General features: G+C 41.3%; 2 protein-coding genes across 3 annotated transcripts; both read right to left on the bottom strand.

Moving 5' to 3' along the window:
• Window positions 1-1,762: 1,762 nt before the first annotated feature.
• LOC139629340 (uncharacterized) lies at window positions 1,763-13,553 on the bottom strand. The gene is made up of 4 exons (XM_071491893.1): window positions 12,118-13,553; window positions 8,760-8,901; window positions 8,420-8,585; window positions 1,763-5,698 (listed from the first exon to the last, which is right to left on the bottom strand). The coding sequence occupies exons 3-4, from the start codon at window positions 8,472-8,474 to the stop codon at window positions 3,279-3,281; spliced, it is 2,475 nt and encodes an 824-aa protein (XP_071347994.1). The 5' UTR covers window positions 8,475-8,585; window positions 8,760-8,901; window positions 12,118-13,553; the 3' UTR covers window positions 1,763-3,278.
• A 149-nt stretch (window positions 13,554-13,702) lies between these two features.
• Window positions 13,703-21,643, bottom strand: cryz (crystallin, zeta (quinone reductase)). Of its 2 annotated transcripts, none has more exons than XM_071491895.1 (8): window positions 21,235-21,643; window positions 20,517-20,669; window positions 18,511-18,674; window positions 17,722-17,773; window positions 16,587-16,736; window positions 15,885-15,986; window positions 14,700-14,795; window positions 13,703-14,123 (listed from the first exon to the last, which is right to left on the bottom strand). In XM_071491895.1, the coding sequence occupies exons 1-8, from the start codon at window positions 21,415-21,417 to the stop codon at window positions 13,962-13,964; spliced, it is 1,062 nt and encodes a 353-aa protein (XP_071347996.1). In that variant the 5' UTR covers window positions 21,418-21,643; the 3' UTR covers window positions 13,703-13,961. The 2 variants fall into 2 exon arrangements, with proteins under 2 accessions (XP_071347996.1, XP_071347998.1); XM_071491897.1 differs by having other exon boundaries at window positions 21,310-21,628.
• Between the last annotated feature and the right edge of the window lie 5 nt (window positions 21,644-21,648).

The following is a 21,648-nucleotide window of genomic DNA, read 5'->3' on the forward strand; positions in this document are numbered from 1 at the left end:
ATCTGAAGACTCTCTTTATGAATGTCATAATGTTTTTTCATTTGAGCTTTTAGCAGTACAGCGTTCCTCCACTGTGCTGCCGTCTCACCACAGACAACTCTGATCTGCATGGACCCATGGCATCAGTTGCAACAAAGAAAACAAGACTTCTGAGAAATGTGGTCTCAATTCTGAGAAACAGCACAGCTTATACCTTGTGTTAAATATTTTCTCCATGATCCTATTAATTCTAGCAAGGACACTAGATTGTTTGGACAAGGATTCACTGATGCTTAAAATACAGCACATCAATTGGTTAAGGCAATGGCAGTAACTGAACACAATGACTCAGGGTCCTCTACAGCAAAGAGGTGATGAAATACCACCTGTGGGGGAGACTGATATGGTGACGGTTTGGTAAGTGTAAACCTAACCCTCTGAGGTCGGTGTTTAGAGGTCGGCAGTGTGACCAGTGAAACCCAACACACTGCAAACAGCTGTCAGTGCCAAAGCCGAAACCCAAGCCAGCAGTGACACACTAATGGTGGACACATGCTTCTCTGATGATAAACGTCTCTGCAGACTCATGCAGAGAAGCGTCACAGAGACTGACAGAGAAGCATAACTGAGACTTTAAGCTTCAGCAACCTGCCACAATCACTACAGAGGTCAAAGTCACTGTTGTTACAATTTGTAAGGACAATTTTTTTTTGTTTTAAAGTTGTGGTTATTAAATTTATTTTACAGCTGCTTTTTATTTTGTCTCAGTGTGAATGCTAACACATCTATGTATTTCTGCACTATGCTGTCATTCAAACAATAACTGAATTACTGTGTTTGGGATTAAACGCTAATATCCAAGAGTGAGTCTAATTTAAAGTGTCCAAAGACATTGGTGATCACAGTGAATGAAAATGTGAGTTTCCCTTATCTGCTGATGGAGATCATGTGATATGATTGAAAAAGGTCCAGAACAGCTACTAAGTTTACCTTGAGGTTAACCCTCCTGTTATGTTCCGGGTGAAATTGACCCATTTTAAAGTTTGAAGATCTAGGAAAAATAGTTAAAAGTATTTTTTCAGTATGAAACTTCTTCTGCTTGCCTTAATTAATGTAATCAACATGTAATATGAAAATGGTTCATCTCACATATTTGCAACCACCCCCTGCATGTTTATATCACATAGATACTGTTCGGGTCAATTTGTGAGACATATTTCATCCCAATCACTCACACACACACACACACACACACACACACACACACACAGATCGCACACACACAGGTGCAGGTGTTATGATATTTGACGAGAACCATTTATGTTCTCGCGGGAAAACTCCACCCACATTCAGCAGACACTCAACAGGGGAGGGGCAAAACATATAAAAGATTCTCTGCATGGGAGTCCTACCAACATTACACTCTGTCAGGCAAACCTTTACAAAATGAGCAGCAGAAGCAAAAGGATGACAGTCCAGGAGGCTCTGGAAGTCATCATTGATCATGACAGTGAAATGGAGGAGGATGTGTCTGAAGATGAAGACCATCTTGAGCTAAATTCTGATTCTAATGATTCTGATTTTGAACCAGATGAGGGAATTGCTATTCCTATTCCTCCAAGCAAGACATTCATGTCAAAAAATGGTGAAATACAGTGGTCTTCATCCCCAAATATGCGTCAGGCAAAACTGTCTGCAGAAAACATAATCAAGACAGTGCCAGGACCCACTAGGATGGCAGTGACTTGTGTGACTGACATCAAGTCAACTTTTGAGCTGGTCATGCCAGATTCAATACAGAAAATCATTCTGGAAATGACTAATCTGGAAGGGAGGCGTGTTTTTGGGGAGAATTGGAAGGCGCTAGACAAAACACATTTAGATGCATATTTGGGGCTCCTCATCCTTGCTATAAGTCGAAGGATGAATCGACAGCCAGTCTGTGGGATGCAGAGACAGGCAGGGCTATATTTCGAGCCACAATGTCTCTGGAGACTTTTCACATTTTCTCCAGAGTAATCCGATTTGATAATCGAGAGACAAGCTGGCAGCTATTCAGACTGTGTGGGACAAGTGGGTAGAGCAACTTCCACTACTCTATAACCCAGGCCCTAATATCACAGTGGATGAAAGGCTGGTGGCATTCAGAGGTCGCTGCCCATTTAGGCAATACATGCCTTCCAAACCAGCTAAATATGGAATAAAAATCTGGGCAGCATGTGATGCTAACACCAGCTATGCATTGAACATGCAGGTTTACACTGGAAAGCCGGTTGGAGGAGCCCCAGAGAAGAATCAGGGCACAAGGGTCGTGCTCAACATGGCACAGGGTTATTACAATGTTATGTAAAACTATTGTGTTTCATAAGTTGGTCTTTCAAAAGCAATAAAGTGGTGAAACATTTAAAAAAAAGTTTGAACATGCATTTTTTTTAAATGAAAAACGAGTGAATTATCCTAATTGAACCATTACCTGTTAGAGGTAAGGAACACCACTGCACTAAATATTGATAGAATAGTTAGTAATGGAGTTAGTAATGAAATATTCACAGTGCTTGTTAGGATTTTTTTGGTTTCAGACATCTTTTGGATAATTAAACATGCACTGGGTCAAATTGACCCGGGAACACCACTGCTGTTCCTGACAAATGAACATAACAGGAGGGTTAAGATTGCTTTGTCAGTGTTTTTTTCCAAGATTAAGAATGAACTGACACTCTGCTTGTAAACCACACAAGAGTCCATAAAGTCCATAAGAAAATTAGAAATTTGAAAAACTTCATTTCTGTGACAACTGAGCAAACTCCATCCGTGATGAAACTCATATGGTATGATTGAAACCTCGAGCACAGCTACTCAGTGGACCTTCATATCTCAGTATCAGGTATCAGACCTGAGTATCTGGCCCATTCTTGACCTTGATTTTGAAGCTCAAAAAAATGACAGCAAGGATTTGTATAATTACAAAAGGAAAACCACATCAAATGTCTGTAACACAAAAAAACTACGAATTACATTTTTTGCAGTATGTAACATCACATCATCAACGTACAAGATGAGGGCATTAGTCTTACCAACAGTAATCAGTATGATTTCATGATATTAAGCTTTAAAAACATGTTTTCACTTTGTCATTATGGGTTATTGGGCAAAAATATAAATTTTTATCTATTTAGAATGAAATCTATAACACAATTAAGTGTGAGAAAAGTGAATGGCTCTGAATGCTTTCTGAAGTGAATGTGTCTACACAACTGAAAAGAGAGCTTGGACGATGATGTGACGGGTGATGTGAGCTTCTAGCGTATTTTCCTCTCCAGTGCGGTGGGCGGTCGGCTTGATGTCTTCTCAGGAAGTACCAGCCTCAGCTTCCTCCTCGGGGAGGAGCCTCCCTCCTCTGACATGTACTCCTGCTGCAGTAGTGGAGTAGCTGCAGCAATGGAGAAGCCACTCTGTGTAGACATACTAGGCACAGAGACACCTGATACAGACACGTTTGCTGCCTGCATGCTGTCTCCAAACACCCCCACTACTGGTCCTTCAGTTACAACCACACCCTCAGCTGATATATTGACTGTTGACCCACCAGGTGCACATCCAGTTCCTCTCTGACTGTTATTGTTTGACAGATTCTCCACTGTGGTCACTGATCCCGCTGCCTGAGACAAACCATCTGTACTTAGAGGTGCCTGAGCCTGGACAGGGAGGCTCTCTTTTGTCTGGAGTGTTTGAGATTCTAGGGGCAGCTGATGTAGTCCTTCCCCAGTCTGAAGGCCTGGTCCCTCGGCTGGATCATGCTTCAGTCTAGGTACAAGAGCAGAGATGTCAGCAGGCAGCTGGTTCTGAGACAGGGATTGGATGGGCGCAGGATAATTAGCTGGGGTGGGTGCTAAGTTCAGAGCAAAACCTCCAACGTGGGAGTTATTAACAGGAATGGTTTGTATTGCACTTACTTGCAAGGGGGTGGCATTTACAGTGTTAGTCAAATGAGAAGCAGCAAGAGACACGAGGCCTACGCCGGTTTGCCTGCTAATACTGTCTAGAACTCCATTGGGAATCAAGTTGGGCCCACTCCTTGCTACGCTAGGAGCAATGGAATTAGCTGGTCCATTGGAGAACAGTGCATTAGATCCTGGGATCATGGTTTTAAGGAGAATACTCCCTCCTTGAAGAGAGAGGCTGCTGCCAGTCAGTTGTGAGCCAGTTGAGCCCAGCAGAGACAGGCTGGTATTCCTCTCAGCAGCAGAGAGCTGCTGGGTGCAAAGCTGAGCATTTCCTGGGACCAGTCCAGCTCCCTGATTCCAAGTACTCCTATTCTGCATGTTTTGTCCCTGACCAATGGCGACTGCAGAGGCTGACTGATCAGCAGTATTGGTGGTATCATCACACTGTGAGTTGTCTGGATGTGTGCTCTTATCCTGATCAGCTGCTGTATTTTCCTGGCCACCTTGCTCACTTTTTGAAGTAGTTTTTTTCTGCTTAGAGGTCATTTTGCAGTTTCCTTCTCCTCTGTCCTCTTTTTCCTCCTCTCTCTCAGAAGAGCCCGTACTCTTGGTGGATTTCTTCATTTTCTCACTACTAACTTTTGTTTTCCTTTCAAAATTTGGTTTCCCTTCCTTCTCTTCTCTTTCTTTTCCATCCTGCTTTTTCTCTTTACTTTTCTTGGAGCTGCTTTTGTCTGAGTGGCCCATCCTCTTGGGATGAACTTTGCTTTTTCGTAGAGGGCTCAAGTTTAGTTTAACTTTCAGTTGCCGACCAGATTGGATTTTAACTTTGTGTCTCCTTTTTCTTCCTTTCTCCTTGTCTCTGGAGGTCCTCTCCTTCTCCTCCCTCTTGTCCTCACTATGAATATCTCTTTGCTCAAGGGTTCTCAAACAATCCAGATCAAATTTGACATTTCTTGATTCTCTTCTCAACTCTGTGATCTTCATCATGTCAAACTGGTTGTGGTTAATATTCCTACCCATGTCAATGAGTCTATGTTGTGGAGGGACGTTATCAAATAAAGCAGAGTCTCTGGTGTTGGTGTGGATCCTCCCTGATCTCACTGTCTGCTCTGGTGGTCTGTAGGTCCTATGGCAGTTTTCGCAGTGTAAAGTCTCATGTCTGCTACTTATACCTTCCACATCAGCCCTGTTGCTGTCCATGTGTCTGCCTGTCTTATAAGCTGACAGGGTCTCCAGTGTCTCTCTGAAGGTTCCTCTCTGTGGATGAGGGGAAGAGTTGGAGTTGCCAAGAGAAAGAAACTTGTTAGGAGCGTCCCTGCTCAGGATTCCCTGCTGAATCCCAGGCTTTCTCCTCTCTTCCTCTGTCATCATCCTCATTCTCCTCTTCTCTCTTTCCTCCTCTGCCTCCATCTCTCTGTTTATCCTGTTGTTCCATCTCATCGGATTCAGCCCCATCCCTCTCTGTCCTTTGGTGGTACAGTCTGGGCACCTAAAATGACTGCTGTCTTCATCAGCTCTGGACCAAAACTGGTCACCATGGTTTTTTATCCTTGAGTCCAACATCACAGCTTTCTTGTCTAAAGGCTGACTGTTACTGGCTTGCCTGAAAACACCCCTCTTTTTCTCACTAACCTCTAGGTGGCTAACATAGTTGTTAATCGTTGTGGTGCTTCTCTCCTCTTCCTCCTGCTGTATTTCACTTTCTTTTATTTTCTTCCTGTGAGACACTCGATAGTAAATCAGGACTACCAACAGGGTCAAGCCAACACCACCTGGAGCACAGCAGGGCAGCAAGGGTTTTACATCGTGGTGTATTTAACGGGTATTCACATTCATATTTACAATTCTAGCATTTTTTTTACATTACAGATTTTAAACAAACATTTTTAATAGGGTCATTTTGCAAGTTATAATATGTACGTTTTCTACATTTAAATGTCTACAAATTACTATACCTGTGCTATACATTTTTTTGAGTTATGTACGTACATTATCCCAAATGTTTCTAGCAATTCCCAAACCAGAGAAAAAGTGATTTTGATGATGGTAACTCTCCATTTGATTTGGTTGCCTGTCAGTGATGTCATATCTCCTATGCACATGTGTTATCATCCTGAATGTTTTTCCATAAAGATTAAAAAAAACATTGCTGTTGCTTGACAGAAGCTCAAACTTGGCTTTTATCCTGTTTTAAGCCACATTTTCAGATACACTTTTTACACCTTGGTCAACTATGTATTTTAAGAAAATGAAGGATTTTAGTCATCAGACCTCTGGATCTTTCAGTAATCAGTGAAAACAGCCAGGCAAATGGCAGCTCAGGTCCCATCCACTCATGGATGTCCATGCATCAGCTCTGAGATGCCCTGTGTCTGCCAAAGAGCATTGACAAATCACTGATTTCTGAAATGAAACTGCTTTATTTGTTATTTCTTTTAACCCCCTTGTCTGTTTGTTATGGAGAGGAGGACACCTCTGCTGAGTGACAGAGAGAAGTGGGACGACCTGCAGTAAAGAGTTCTGGCCAGGACTTGCCTGCTTGGTAGATTAGTAGCTACGTGGTGTGTCTATAAAAACATCCTGAATGTGTGGTTCATAAGTTATCAAAGAAACAAAGGTAAGAAGTCTTAGTTTCCAGCCATTCCAAGATGTCATGTCTGCCAAGAATCATGGATTTTTAGAGTAACACTGCTTGATTTGGTGCTTCTACTGGTTTTAATCCTGTTAGATACAGAGTAGAGAAGAGGAGAACACCTCTATGGATAATTCGGCTGCTGGTAAAAAAAAACCAAAACGTCTGGTTCATAAGTTAGCAGTTTTAGCTCCCAATGTTTCCCTGATGTCCTGTGTCCACCATACAGCACCAGTGAATCACAGATTTTTAAAATAACACTGCTTTATTTGGTGTTTCTACCACTTTTAATCTGCTGGTCCATTTGTTATGGAGGGGAGGACACCTATGGGGATAATTTGGCTGCCAGTAAAAAATTCTGGTTCATAAATGAGCGGTTAGTTAGATTAACAGTCTAAGCTCCCAACCCTTTCCTGGTATCTTTTGTCCACCATACAGTGTTGATGAAACACTGACTTTAATTGTGAAACTTTAGAGCTTTTAACAGTTATAATCACTGGATCTGTTTATTTTGGAGAGGAGGAGACCTCTGTAAATTCAGCTCCAGGTAAAAACCTCCTAAACGACTAACACTTAAGAAATCTAAACCAGGACAAGCTTACAGCAATGGTGGTGAAGACAACAACTCCCATGGTCCCATGCTATTTCCTGATGTCACCCAATGCTGTATTTTGTTATTGTTTTGGTTGAGAGACTTCTAGACACAGAGCATACTGTACATTTCATTAAAAATTAAATTAGCTAAAAATTGTTTTAAAAACTGTAGCAATTAACAGATTTGTTCATAACAGCAAAGTAAATCTGCAGGAATATCAATATAGATGAACACAAAGTTTCACTATTGAACAACAGCAAACCATATTGGCAGTGTTTAAATATTTGGGAGTTTGAGACTGGAAAATTCAAACTGATGGATCATATTAACTGTGTCCCAACAAATAATTCTACATAACCTGAACTACAAGACTATAGGTGGCTCCACACATGACAAAGTTCTTACCATTTAGCGAGCTAGCTGGTTTGCTAAACAGTAGTCTGGAAGTTAGGTAGCTCAGCTCAGCAAACTGCTTGATTTTGTAAACAGTAATTACATAATTAGTGGCGTGGTTCAAATGTAGAAATAAAAATACAGTTCATGCAGATCATGTCAAAATAAAAGACACAACATCTAATTATTTCCAGGCGCTAAATCATTAGAGCTATAAATTGGTGTCATGTATGTGTATGTAATCCATTATATCACTGACATATTCTGATCTGTTGTGGAATTAAAATTGTGTATTTTGTGCATTTCAGCCAATTTGAACTAACGATGGCAACAATGTGTTTTATGAAAGGGGTAATCTATAGTGATGCACAGCTATATGGGACAGAAAATGATGCCTTTTATTATTATGCATATTTTGCATCTGTACACTCTAAATGTAAACTTTGTGTTTGCATTGTCTGTCATATAATTTACTGAAATGTTCTCTGTATAACTGCTGAATCATTTTTAAATTAACTTTTGTAAACTCATCATTTTAACCTTTGATGTCAGACTGTGAAGACTGTAGTGTCTCAGTGTCTGAGAAATGCTTATTATAAACTGCTCTCATTCAGAGAAGAGACTAACTATGACCTTGTCCTCTTTGCGGTTTGGTATAAGTGGTTGATGGGGCTGGGGTAGTCTGTTTCCTGGGCCCAGAATAAATGCACTCTTTATTCAAATCAGCTAATCTTGAAATTAAGTTACCTTTCTGTTACCCTGAAACAATATATTTTTTGTGTCCTGAATCTAATTCTAATATTTTGTGACATGACATAGCTAAACTTACACATGAAACCATTTTTCTTTCATTGCATTGTGTATCATTCTCACCGATAAAGCAGACGACTGCCGTGATGGCCAGATCCCGAGTGTATAGCTGTGACATCACACTGCCTATTATCTCTATCCGCACTGTGATGTCCTCATTGGATGGGACACAGTTAGCTTCAGGCCGGCTGGACTATTGAGATGGAGCACTCGGTTAGCAGCAGAGCATCTGGCCAAACAGGTAACACACAGATTTCTATAAACATACGAGGTCTCATAGGTCATATAATGTGAAGTTTGACATATTAATGTAGTGCATGTGAGTGAAAATTTAATTCAATACAATTACTTTTAGTTAGAGTGGGTAACAGAAAACACATCTTTTACTGAGAGGTGCACGTACAGTATGTGTGTTATCTCTGATGAGAGCCAGTCTGTGGCAGGTGACAGCATCCTCACAGCATACCACACTGAAAGCAGGGCATGATGGGACAGAGGACACACGCAGGCTCTGAAGACTGACGGCAGAAACATCAGCAAAACACCTGTTGACAAAGTCACATTTTCCTTAACCTACATGAAAATTACATACTGATGTTGGTGTATTAGAGGTAGTTGTTACTTTATTATCCTACAGTATGACTTATTTAAACATGCAATAACTGCAAGGTTGCAATTAATTTCAATGATTTTAAATACACTTATAATTGATATCAGTGCATGACAGTGGTCATGTTGTGTGTGAGGTAGCATGTCCTCCATAGGGCTGTAACCTAACAGAGCTTCATCGCTGTCATCATCATCTAGTTGGGTCTATTAAAACTTCATCATTGCATGTAAAAACACCATAATCACCTGTCTCCTCTCATCAGCTCTCTTCAGGTGAATGTAGACGTCACACTGTAAATTTTGTGACATACTGTAAATATATATATATATATATATATATATATATATAATACAGTCTATCCTGATTAGATTATTTCATTCTTTTAATCATACATTTATGCATGCATGTATGTACGTGAAGATTAAAAGAAACTTGATTTTACAGCATGACGGAGCGAGAGAGAGAGAGAGAGAATGTGTGTGGATGACTGCGAGATATTGTAGCTGAATGAGACCTATCATGTTTCTACTTAAGCTCTTTTCCTAATGGACTGTCCTCTGGTGTGCTGTCCTCTTTGACAAAAAATAGGAGTAACTCCACAACGGGAATGTTTCCATGTTATTTAACCAAGTGGACAGAATAAAATGTGGTGACAGATAACTAGAGCATTACTCCATTAGAGTATGTTGGTGTTATGTCCTGACACACATTTATCTGTTGCAGTATTTTGTGGTTGCTGTGAACCTAGCACATAAAGCTTCACTAACTCAAACAGTCACACTTAGGCATCACCTTAACCTGTAATATACATAATATCTAAGCAATGTTTTTGTTAACACTGAATCAAATATAATGTAGCTGAATTAACTGAGAAGCAAGAAAAAGTAAGTGAACTCTTCACAATAACCTCTGTTTATGTATAAATTTAAATATGGTCAGCTCTTCATCCAAGTCATAATTCTAGACAAACATGATCTATTTTAACTAACAAGACACAAGTCATTGCATTGTTCTTGTCCAAACTGAATACATCACTCCAATATTCATAGTGTAGCTGAGGAAAGTGTGTTGAACCCCTCGGCCAATGGGATTAACAAAAGGTAACTGGAGTCCAGACTTTCCAAACCTGTAGAACCTGGTGAAGCAGGATGGAGGCATCTTTGCTGCCCCTTGGCCTGGACAGCTTGATATCATTGAGGTGAAATTGAATTCCCAAGTTTATCAAGGTCCATTACAGGATAATGGCAGGGTGGCTGTTGACCTGCCCAAGCTCAGTAGAAGCTGGGAGATGCAGCAGGACAATGACCCTAAGCATCATAGTAAATCTACCCACCTACTGTACCTGTTGTGGCCGAGTCAGAGCTCAGAACTTAATGCAATGGAGATGCTGTAGAATGACCTGAAGACAGCCATTCACACCAGACATCCTAAGAATATGTCTGAGCTGAAGCAGCTCTGTAGCAAGAATGGTCCAAACTCCTCCTGAACATTGTGTAGGTGTGATTAGTTTTAGGTTATTGCAGCCAATGGAAGTTTAACCAGTTATTAAAACCAAGAATTAACAAACTTTTTTTATTAGTTTAGGGACACTGTGTTTGACTCAGACGGAGAGCAGGTCACATTTTATGAAAAAACCATGCCATTCCAAAGAGGTCACTTACTTTTCTCTTGTAACTGTTTTTTTTATTACAACTCTTTGTGGTCTTTTTTTGTGTTTCTTTCAGTGACATTTTCAAAGCGAAACCCAGGGGCTCACAGGGGAAAGTGACTTGTGGCTTTACCTGCCTTTTCCCAGTGGTAATGTTTAGTAACTGTCCATAACTGAGGTTGAGTGTAAATGTCCTCATCAAACCTCAATATATCCAACAAACAGTTTTTATAAACCCACTGAACACTACCAGCCAAATTAAAGAAACTTAGTAACTACCAGTGCATAAAGTACCAAAAGGGCCAGATATTTATCCCAGGAGCTGGTGGACACCAAACCAGAGCTTGGGTGTGGAATTGCCAAAAACATTTGATAAGCTCATTGTATTTCAGTGTTTGTTTGTTTTGGAGTTTTCTGACCCCTAGTGATCAAAAATGACAGAAAGTAGTTTTCAGTGAAACACTTTTGCTGTGTAATGTGATCATCCAAAGCTAGAGATCAGTGGGTCCTGACTACTGAGGGTGGTTGGTAATGTGCTGGATTAACCACAGGGCACCAGCCCCAACTTTGTTGCACGACAGTTGGTCAAAATTTAATAAAACACACATTTGTTTAGGGACATTCACACATATCAACTGAAATATCAAAGATATTTAAAAGCATCAAAAATGCAGGACCTAGCTTAATGCATCTGCTATTTAGTTTTTCATTATGTTTTAAGGGGGCATAATACCAAAACAATGAATCATATTACCACAAAGTATCCACAGCACAGACAACACACCACCCAGGGCACACACACACACACACTTTGCCTGTAATCCAGTCGTGGTTTGGTTGTCAGTTGTGTTAGATAATGGACTAGTGTGAAAGGACTAGTACAAACTCACCCCTAATGTTTTCAATAGTGTGGCTTTCACTGAAGTGCTTCAGTGTCCCATTGCTGTGTGGTCTGTAAGGTGTTGTACACGTCACGTTTCTCTATTTCACATGAGATTTAAAAACTAACGATTTTTTCCCCATATTTTAGTCTGCAGTCCTAATGTTCCCCTCACCCTTTGAATCAGATTCACTGAACCACAAGGTCACAAACTTATCTTCTCCCTCCCTCCTACAAGAGTGTGACGCAACAATTAAATTATTTCAGTGGGAAAGAGAAAAACATACACAGCTGATTAACAATCTCTTTCTGTATCAAGCTCCAGTTTATTGTCATTGTCATATATGTAAAACTTTGCTCTGGCTGCCTCCCTGGAGTGCGCGCGCGTGCGCGCGCGCACACACACACACACACACACACAGTTTCCATGGTACCCACAGCTAATGAATGGTCAACCTCTTTCTTAATATTTCTAAATACACCAAAGAGAGCACGGAACATGTGAGAAGTCTTTACATCAATTGCTTTGCTTTAGTTTCCGAACCTCCATACACCTCCACCTAAATCAAACAAATAGTGGTTAGAGAGCAAGATCATTTACAAAACCATAACTAATTGCTTACCTGATGATCAGGACCCATAGTTCCACCCCTGCTAAGGACATGGTACAGTCCACTCACATATTAATCCATAAAAATGAACTATACAGTAGCTGTGTGGAAGTGTTAGCTGTTGGAGGATTTAAACACACAGCTCCATCCTTTACTGCTTGTTACAGTGGTGTAGCAGGTACTGTGTAGATGAGAATGTCTAGCTTGGGTTACCTGGCTGTGTCTGGAGCATGCTCAGTAGAGCTGGCTGTCACCTGAGAGGCACAGATGTCCTGTCTGACTCACTTTCCAGAAACCAGCCTTTAACTCCCCTAAATATCCTTTCTAAATATATACTATATATTATTTAAGACTACCACTGGTATTTAGGCCTTCCACTAAAAAAAAAAAAATCCTAAAATATATATCTTTTTATTAATTTTATTTATTTTTTTAAAGCTACAGAAAATGTTTGCATGTTTTGTTTTTGTTAGGTATGCAGATTTCCCACCTGTTCAAGTGTCTTTAAAACCACAGAAAGAAGAGAAAGATCTCATTTTGTAATGTAACAAAAAAAGAATCAAAGGAATGATGGTACTGATCTCAGCAATAGTAAGTTCATATCAGCTGTTTAATTAATTATTCACTCTAATTTCACTGACTGGCACAAGCACGTCGACTTGAAAAATATTTTGGTACCTTCACGACTGAATAAGAACCGATACAGTAGAAAAGCATGCAATGCATCTTTTAGCCATGTGTTTTCATTTCTGACGACAAACCCCCCACCCTCACTAACCTTGTTTCCAGCAGCAGCAGGCGGCTGTTAACAAAAAAAAGAGAGAGAGAGCAGCACTAAACAACAGCCAGCCCAGCAACTAGCTGGTGTGGAACATGTAGCAGCTAAAGAGCCAGATATTCTTCTCATAAACGGTGGACACCAAAACAGAGATATAAGGAGAGTGAATGCTGCACTTATAGTCCATTCATAAGTATAAACCGCAGTTTGCAAACACATCAGCTTTAACAACCTGAGCAGGTAGCAGTCGTGCCAGCAGCCATAATCCTGTACGCACTGTTTGTACTTTTTTTTTTAATGATTTGGTTTAATTTAGTTAAATGAGGGAATCTGTTGCCTGCTAAATGTCCACTTTTACTGCACATTTCTCTGGGATATTGAATATAGCATATAATAGGATATTATTGCCTATTATTCAGCTGACTGTTGTTTTTCGGGGCTTTGAAAATGTATGTGGTGGGCTAATCACAGTTTTATGGTGGTGTCGCGTCACTAAAAACAGCTTGCTCACATCTGTGCTTGTGGGAAACCTAAAGGTAGCCTTCGAGTGGACAGGCGCCTCTTGTGTGTGAAATATATGAAATATAATCCTGCTGGCGCCACTGGCAGGTAGTGTACCACAGGTTTATAGAGCTTCTTCTGCTGAACCAGAAGAGTAAGAGTTACATTTTCACACTGTCATTGGTTATTGTTGGTCTTGCACCTGTGCCACGCCCACTCCTGCAAATGTGCACTTCAATTACCAGCTGGTCTTGCACAGTAAATAGCAAAGTCATCAGATCAAGCTGAATAGTTGGAGAATACAACAGTGACCCTCTCTGAAACGTTTACAGCGTGATTTATTCAAATGAATGATAAAACACAGATAGTCATGCCATGAGTTTCAGTTGATCTTCCTGTCATTTTCCTGTTCAATTTGAGAAACCACACTGAGCATCAGTAAGCATGTTTGTATTTTAGTTAAAAAGGTCATTTTCAGCAACATTTTAACAATACTTTGCTTGCTGTAGCGCCCCCTAAGAGCCCCTTAGTTTGAACCCTACTTGATAGCCTTTGACTTGTGATACGTCTTCATCGATCACATGGTCAGCACTATCTTTCCAGCAGCCCCTGGCGACTCAATAATGTCATGGTGGGCCTGGGCAGCCTTGTCAAGCTGATACTTGGAACCAACAACTGGACGCAGCCAACCAGCTTCCATCCCTGCGTAGAGCAATGCTGCACACTCCTTCTTCTCCTCCTGAGAGCGAAGAGGGAGGGAAGAGATGCATAAGATCAGTCAGTTTTTCTTGTCTCCATGTAAAAAAAACAGTTTGGTGTCCATTATTACCTCCAGCATGGCGGTTTTCACCCATGTCTCTTTGTTTCTTGGTTTCTTTGACAGCAGGATTATGGGGAGAACCCATTAAATTTTGAGGCAGCTCCAGACTTGACTTATGAATTTGAATTTTATTTTGTCTTAAGTCTGGTGTATGCTGTTTGACACTGGCCTTGGCCATAAGAATTGGCAGGTTTTAGCTTCAGCCAAGAATCACGATGATTGATACAAGAGATTTGATTTGCTGGGGAAGGCAAATAGTTACATTTGTATTTGTAAGTCTAATTTGTACACAGTCATTGCACGGAAGTGCATTGGCTGATTCATAGAGCAACTTTCATTAATGTCAGTCACACACAGCTATGTTGTATGAAACTGTCACACGTATCCTCATCCAGTATGTGTAGGCATTAAAAATCCAAAATCCATATAAAAACCCAACCAAATGAAACCACTACATGTGCGTAAGACATGGCTTGTGTGATGTCTGCTTCGTACCGGTGTAGCAAAGAAAAGAACCACTCCCATGATGCTGCTCTCTTTAGCCATGGTGTCTCTGGGGTTGATCTCTATGGGGCCCCTGGAGCCAATGACCTACAGTGAAAGAGGAAAGCAGAGGTGAGAGAGATGGCATGCAGAAAATGACCTGCAACTGCTGCATAGACCTACAAAGCAACAATGTGAGAGTGCTATAGTGAGATAGTGACCCAGCTGTGATGCTACCACTAAACATCAGGTAATTAGAAGACTGAATAAACAGAAGATGACATGTAAATCTATGTATCCAGTAACAGTAAATAAGTATTTGAATGTTTGTTTATAGTAGCAGAAAAGGCATTTCAATAGTGTTTAAACAAGTCTGTGTTAACTTCCAGCCATATATATATATCTGAACAAAATTTACACAGTTCTGCTTCTTCGTGTGACTTTGTTCCGAAAAAAAGTGATTTGAGTTCAGTTTATTTTTTATTATGAAGACACTGATGGTCATACATTGCAAGTCATTTGCCAAAAACAGCCCCCTCATTTATGTTAAAAGGTTCTACAGGTAAGAATGTGAAGCAATTTAAATGTATTAAAAGCTTTTTCAGTGCCAATATGTGAACGGACTGTAAGATAAATGAGAACTTCTCTGACTTTCTCGGTGGCCTACAACAGCCTGTGGACTGATTTCTATGTAAAAAACAGAAGGATTTCTAAGTGCTCCTAAGTGCTTTGCATCAAAGTGTAACACAATGTTGGCACTGTAGTTTCATATAATGAAACGGATCTGTGAATGATTTTGGGAGAAAACTAGGGTCAACATCGGCTGATAACTATATTACACCTTAATAAATTCCATTCAAAAAAAAAAGTCCTGACTTCAGTCAAACTGACAGGCAATCAGTTGTGTGATGATTCATCATCATAATATTGTTTGTGGAGTCTGCAGATGAAGTCCAGTGTGTTCAGTTTTCAATCTTTTGCCTCCCTTGTGTGATGTCTGGTGCAGATGTGCAGAGAGAGGTGAAACAGAGCAAAACCATTACTGAAACGCACTGTAGTTCTGTCACTTCTGGGCCGTTATAAACTCTCATGTCAGATGATATGACGATAATAGAATGATAATAGAAACCTGAGCTTAATATACAGACAGTGCTGCAGTGCAGAGCTGAAGAACTGCAGCACTGTAGACCTACTGACCATAACACGTCCTCCGTAGGCCAACATCTGCAGGTCTTTACTCAGGTTGACATTTGACAGCATCTCCAGTATCACATCTACGCCTCTGCCATCTGTGGCTTTCTGGAACAAACAAACACACATTTCTGTCTGGACTACTACTGACAAGGGGTGTAAACAAGTATGAATATGATATGTGCCCTGAACAGATATGAAAAACTTCTGCATTCTTGCAGTAACAATCCTCCCCAGCTTGATGCAGATGTGCCAGAAGTTAAACAACAAGACCAAACACAGTGTTGTACTTTTAGGGTTACGTTCAATACATCATTAGGCCAAGAGGTTCAGATGCGTTTCCTACACTGTGATGCTTTCAGACAAGAACAATACAGTGATGAATTAAAATGGTAAATGGACATTCACACACACATTTAGACAGAGCTTTTTTCTCCACACACTATGCTTTTCTACCACACACACACATTCACACAATCATGTTACACTGGGGGCACTCTATGGTCCAGTATCTTGCCCAAGGACGTGTTCACATGCGGACTGGAGGAGCCAGGAATCAAACCACAGACCCTCCAATTAGCGGACAACACACTGTACCTCCTGAGCCACAGATAGTGTTTGTTCATGATTGTAACTTGGATGAAGATCTTGCCATATCTTATTACAACTCTGGGCGTTTCTGCAGGCTGGAGAAATGTTTATACATACCATGATTTTATCTGTGTAGCCCTCCTCTCTGTGATTAAAGGCCATGTGAGCTCCGTTTTTGACAACCAGGTTCATTCCCTCTGGAGTCCCTGCTGTTCCAAACACCCTGAGACCCAGAGCACGGGACAGCTGGCATGCTGCCACACCCACCTATACACACACACGCACGCACGCACGCACGCACACACACACACACACACACACACACACACACACACACACACACACACACACACACACACACACACACACACCATGACTTCAGAGAACAACTAGACTGACTTTCATTAATTTCCTAAAGACTTACTCTGACCTTAACCATAACTACTACTTGCCCAACCCTAAACGTCACCCTCACTAGGGTTGGGTGATATGTTAGAATTTTCCAACCAGCCACTGTCAGTCCAGTAACCGGCCATAGCCAACATATTTGTGCAATCACCTTGTTTGCGTCACCTGTTTGGGATTATTTAGATTTTAAAGCCAGGAGACCTAAACAATGCAATTTACCATCTTTGCAAATGTATAGTGCCAGCAAAAGATTCTAACAATACCAGCTTGCATGAGTATTTGAGAAAACACCATCCTGCTGACCATGCTGCTGTAAGCTGTATAGACAGGTTGAGCAGCTGATCGACACTACTTGAAAAAAAGTCTGATGGTGTCAGATGAAGAAGCCTCCACTTGCAGTCTCCAAATGAACAAAAAAGATGAGGATAACATGCTATTAGCACACACAGTTTTTGGTGTAGTTCTCAAATGTGATTTTTGTGTTGATGTTGCTTTTCTGCACCAATCGATCAGACAGCAATCTATAAAGACGGCTTCAGTGTCATTTAGGCTCTATTTTGTGAAATCAGTGCTACAAGAATGTGCATATTATGGCCCAACTCCAACTGCCGGTTCCTATTAGCGCATGCTTTGAATTGCGCTTTACAGGTTAATTATTTACTGACCTTAATCTGACTTTATCCTAACCTTAGAACATGAACTCACCTTAAAATTTATGATTTATGTAAAGGGGACTTGCTTTTTGTCCCCCTTAGGAAGAAAGGTCCCACAGTTAGGATATGGAAGACATTTAGATTTTTATTTAAAAAAAAAAAATTTAAAAAACAAAAGAAAAGCCTCTCACCCCTCCACTGGCTCCATGGATGAGGACGGCCTCTCCAGCCTTGGAGTGGGCTCTGTAAAACACCATCAAACAGATTAAAACACATTTTAGTGACATCACTGGACATTGTATAAAAATCTCATGACCAGATCCATGTCTGTCTCCTAATACTTTCCGACTTCAACACTCAGTCACAAGAGGAAGTACAGTGCATTCAGAAAGTATTCAGGCCCCTTCACTTTCTCACATTTTGTTTCAATGCAGACATTTGCTAAAATAATTTATATTCCTTTTTTCCATCATCAATCCACACTCAATAAATAATAAAGTAATGATAAAGTGAAAAGTGACTTCAATCGAACATCTCTGCAGAGACCTGAAAATGGCTGTCCACCGACAGACCCAATCAAACCTGACAGAGCCTGAGAGGATCTGCAGAGAAGAAAGCCAGAAAATCCCCAAGTCCAGATGTGCACAGCTTGTTGTGTCAGGCCTAATAAGACTTTCAGGCTGTAATCGCTGCCAAAGGTGGTTAAGCTAAGTATTTTGAGTTTTGCTTTGTCATTACACGGTATTGAGTCTAGATTGATGAGAGAAAAAATTTATTTAAGCTATTTTAGCATAAAGTTGCAACTTACCTTACCTTAACTTAATTGTTTGACAGCCCTAATAATAATTAATATAACAAACCGTCCTAGAGGGTCTGTGTAACACTTATCAGTTCAATTTTCCATATCAAAAAAAAAAAAAAGGTTCAATTTTCTAAAATTGTGGATATGTATATTACAGTGGCGAGGGGCATTTTCTTACTTGTGAATGAGAGCTCTGTATGCAGTGAAGTAGGGGATCCCGATGGCTGCTCCCTGTGTAAAATCTAAAGCATCGGGCAGTTTGTGGACACTGTCCTCAGCTGCTACAGTGAACTCTGCATAACCTCCAGACTCTGTTGCTGTGGTGAAAACACGATCTCCTGCCTGAAAAGCACACACATACAAACTAAATGTATATGTGGAATACATTTGCTCTAATATTAACAGCAGTCTGCCAGTTGTTAATTAAACAAGGTGACTGCTACCAATACACACTGTTGTGTCAGGCACCTTTCTGTCACCACGTACCATCTGCAGCCTGTGCTTGGAATTTGAAAGGCTGCAAGTAGTCTAAACCAGCAATGGGATGACGTCCAGTTGTAAATGTATTGATGAGCCTGTTAATGGTAGTTGATTAAAACTGTATCTTCTTTTTAAAAGTTCAGCTCACATCCTGCAGCACTAATGGTGTAAATTGACATCAGACTGAAAAGCAGTGCTGCACCTTTCTGGGAGTCTAAGGCTGCATCGATGCAGACTGTGCTGGAAGGCTTTACAGCCCAGTCCCAGTTAGTTTGGAATGACACTGATTGAGGTGGACTCTCCACGTGAACTCTCAAATGGAGTGAGAGTGTGTAGGGGGAGGGTGTAGAGATCCTGACCCATCCCTTAGTTATGCTGCTATAGAGCTAGACTGCTGGGGGATTCCCATGATTCACTGGGCGCTCTCTCTCTATTTCTATTTCTGTCTCTCTCCCTCTCTCTCTCTCTCTCTCTATTTCTGTCTCTCTCCCTCTCTCTCTCTCTCTCTCTCTCTCTCTCTCTCTCTATTTCTGTCTCTCTCCCCCTCTCTCTCTCGATGACTTCATGCCATTAACTTTGTATTTTTTTCTCTCCCGTAGTTTGTGCTTCTCCTCTCTCTCCCTCTCTCTCTCCCTCTCTCTGCAGGTCTCTCTGCCTCTGGAGCAGCAGGATCCAGATCCACCACTACTCATCTTTACTATTAACCACTGTTATCTGTCATCATTATTATTGATAACACCATTACCTACACAGCTGTTCCTGGTCTCTCTCTCTCTCTCTTCTCTCCCCTCTCCTCCCCCTCCCCCTCTTTCTATCTTCTTCTAAACCCAACCGGTCGAGGCAGACCCCCCCACCCCGAGCCCGGTTCTGTTGGAGGTTTCTTCCTGTTAAAGGGAGTTTTTCCTCCCCCCTGTCACCAAGTGCTGCTCGTTTTGGGAACTGTTGGGTTTTTTTCTGTACCAAAGTAAGGTCTTGACCTGACCCTGTAAAGAGCCTTGAGATAATGTATATTATGATTTGGCGCTATACAAATAAAATTGAATTGAATTGAATCAGATTGGAATTGGGCCTAAGAAAGAAGCAACCAGCTGAAGGGCTGAAAGTGGCTGAGGCCATGTCCACACTAATATGTTTTAGTTTCCAAACATATCACATTTGCTCACGTTTACCCCTGGCGTCCACACTAGTCCAGAGTTTTCGAGCCCCTGAAACTGAGACTCTTGGATGATGCAGATAGTTGCCTCACTTCCTGAGTGGGTCTGATCAGTCACTACTACCAGTGGTGAATGCAATATGGATAACAAATGAACAAATTCTCTTTGTGAGCAGCTGTTTTGCAACTAACCAACTGCAGAGCAGACAAACTGCTTCCCCTTAACACCAGCACACTCATGCCCAGTGTTCATTAATAATCATGCTAAAACGGTCATCTGGACGGAGTTTCGTTTTAAAACAAAAATGTATTAGGGTGGACATTTCCAGCAGGCTTTGGCTACTTTCTATTGAAAGCAGTTATATAAAGCAGGCCCACAACAGTTTTCAAGCACATCCTTAAATTTGACCACAAACAATCCAGCCATATCCTTGGTTCTGACCTACTCAAAGGCCATCTAATGTAAAAACTAAAATAAATGTAGACTGTATCCACCATTCATTCTGCTTTAATGTAAATTACATCATCCTCACAGTGCTTTTTACTCAGACCTTTACTGCAACAACTCCTTCTCCAACAGTTTCCACCACCCCGGCTACATCAGTGCCCGGTGTGTAGGGCAGAGTGGGTTTACGGGCGTACGTCCCAGAACGGATGTATGTTTCCACTGGATTCACTCCACAGGCATAGACACGGATCAGCATCTACAGTGGACACATCATGGAAGAGCTACAAGTCAGACAAGACAGTTAAAACTAAGATGTGGTCAATTTTAGACAGAAAAAATACAAATGCAATGTATTTATGGTGATACTTACCAATAGGGCAAGCATAGCAAACGAAATATGTTTCCCCAACTCAATTTCAATTGCTTAATTTTTGAAATCCTCATAAATTAGAATATCTTGTATTTACTTTTTCATATTTATAACACGCAATGTGTTGTCTTTTTACTTAAATAAACTGACTTCTATAATTGATTATTTTATAATTAATCAACTCTTAAAATGAATAACAATTCATTTTCTGCCACTCCACTAGTTGATTAAGTACTGGTTGGTTTCTGGGTGCCTGGGGAAATAATGAAGCTCACATGTATAGCGCATAGGGGCCCACCAACACTTTTCTGCTCTGGGCCCCCTCAGTGAATGAATCTGGCCGTACATACAGAAACATACACACGGCTGTCTCTTCAGTGTTGACACCTAAAGCCCTGTCTGGTCAGTCCGCCTTAAACATGCTCAGCACAAGTGGCAGCTTTTAACGTACAATGTGCAATCGCTTCAAAACCGCCACTGACATCTGACGGCAGCTCTGACCACGTCCGCACACCGGCCGCCTCACCTGTCCGCGCCCGGGCTGTGGGACAGGCACCTCGGGGCAGAGCCTGAGGACCGACGGGGCTCCGAACTCGCCCACTCTGATGGCTCTCATCAGCCTGCTGCCCGACATCTTTGCAAATGGTGACACGACGGCTTCACAAACTTTAAATCGGATGTCCCACTTTTAAACTCCTCCCGAGAGCCATGAAAACACGCCCCGGTGGCGGCAGGGGATTGTTTTAATACCGCGGAAGACCGCTGGGAAACGCTGGCTGCAAGCCGCGAGCTGCGGCAGGTCTCCGGTGATGTCCGTGGACGAGCTCTGAGCCAGTCTGTTGAAATATCTCGTCGGGTCTCGACG

This window comes from Trachinotus anak, unplaced genomic scaffold (genome assembly GCF_046630095.1).
Source record: "Trachinotus anak isolate AG129_WGS33_773 ecotype Australia unplaced genomic scaffold, CSIRO_AGI_Tana_v1 ptg000012l, whole genome shotgun sequence".
NCBI classification, from domain to species: Eukaryota; Metazoa; Chordata; class Actinopteri; order Carangiformes; family Carangidae; genus Trachinotus; species Trachinotus anak.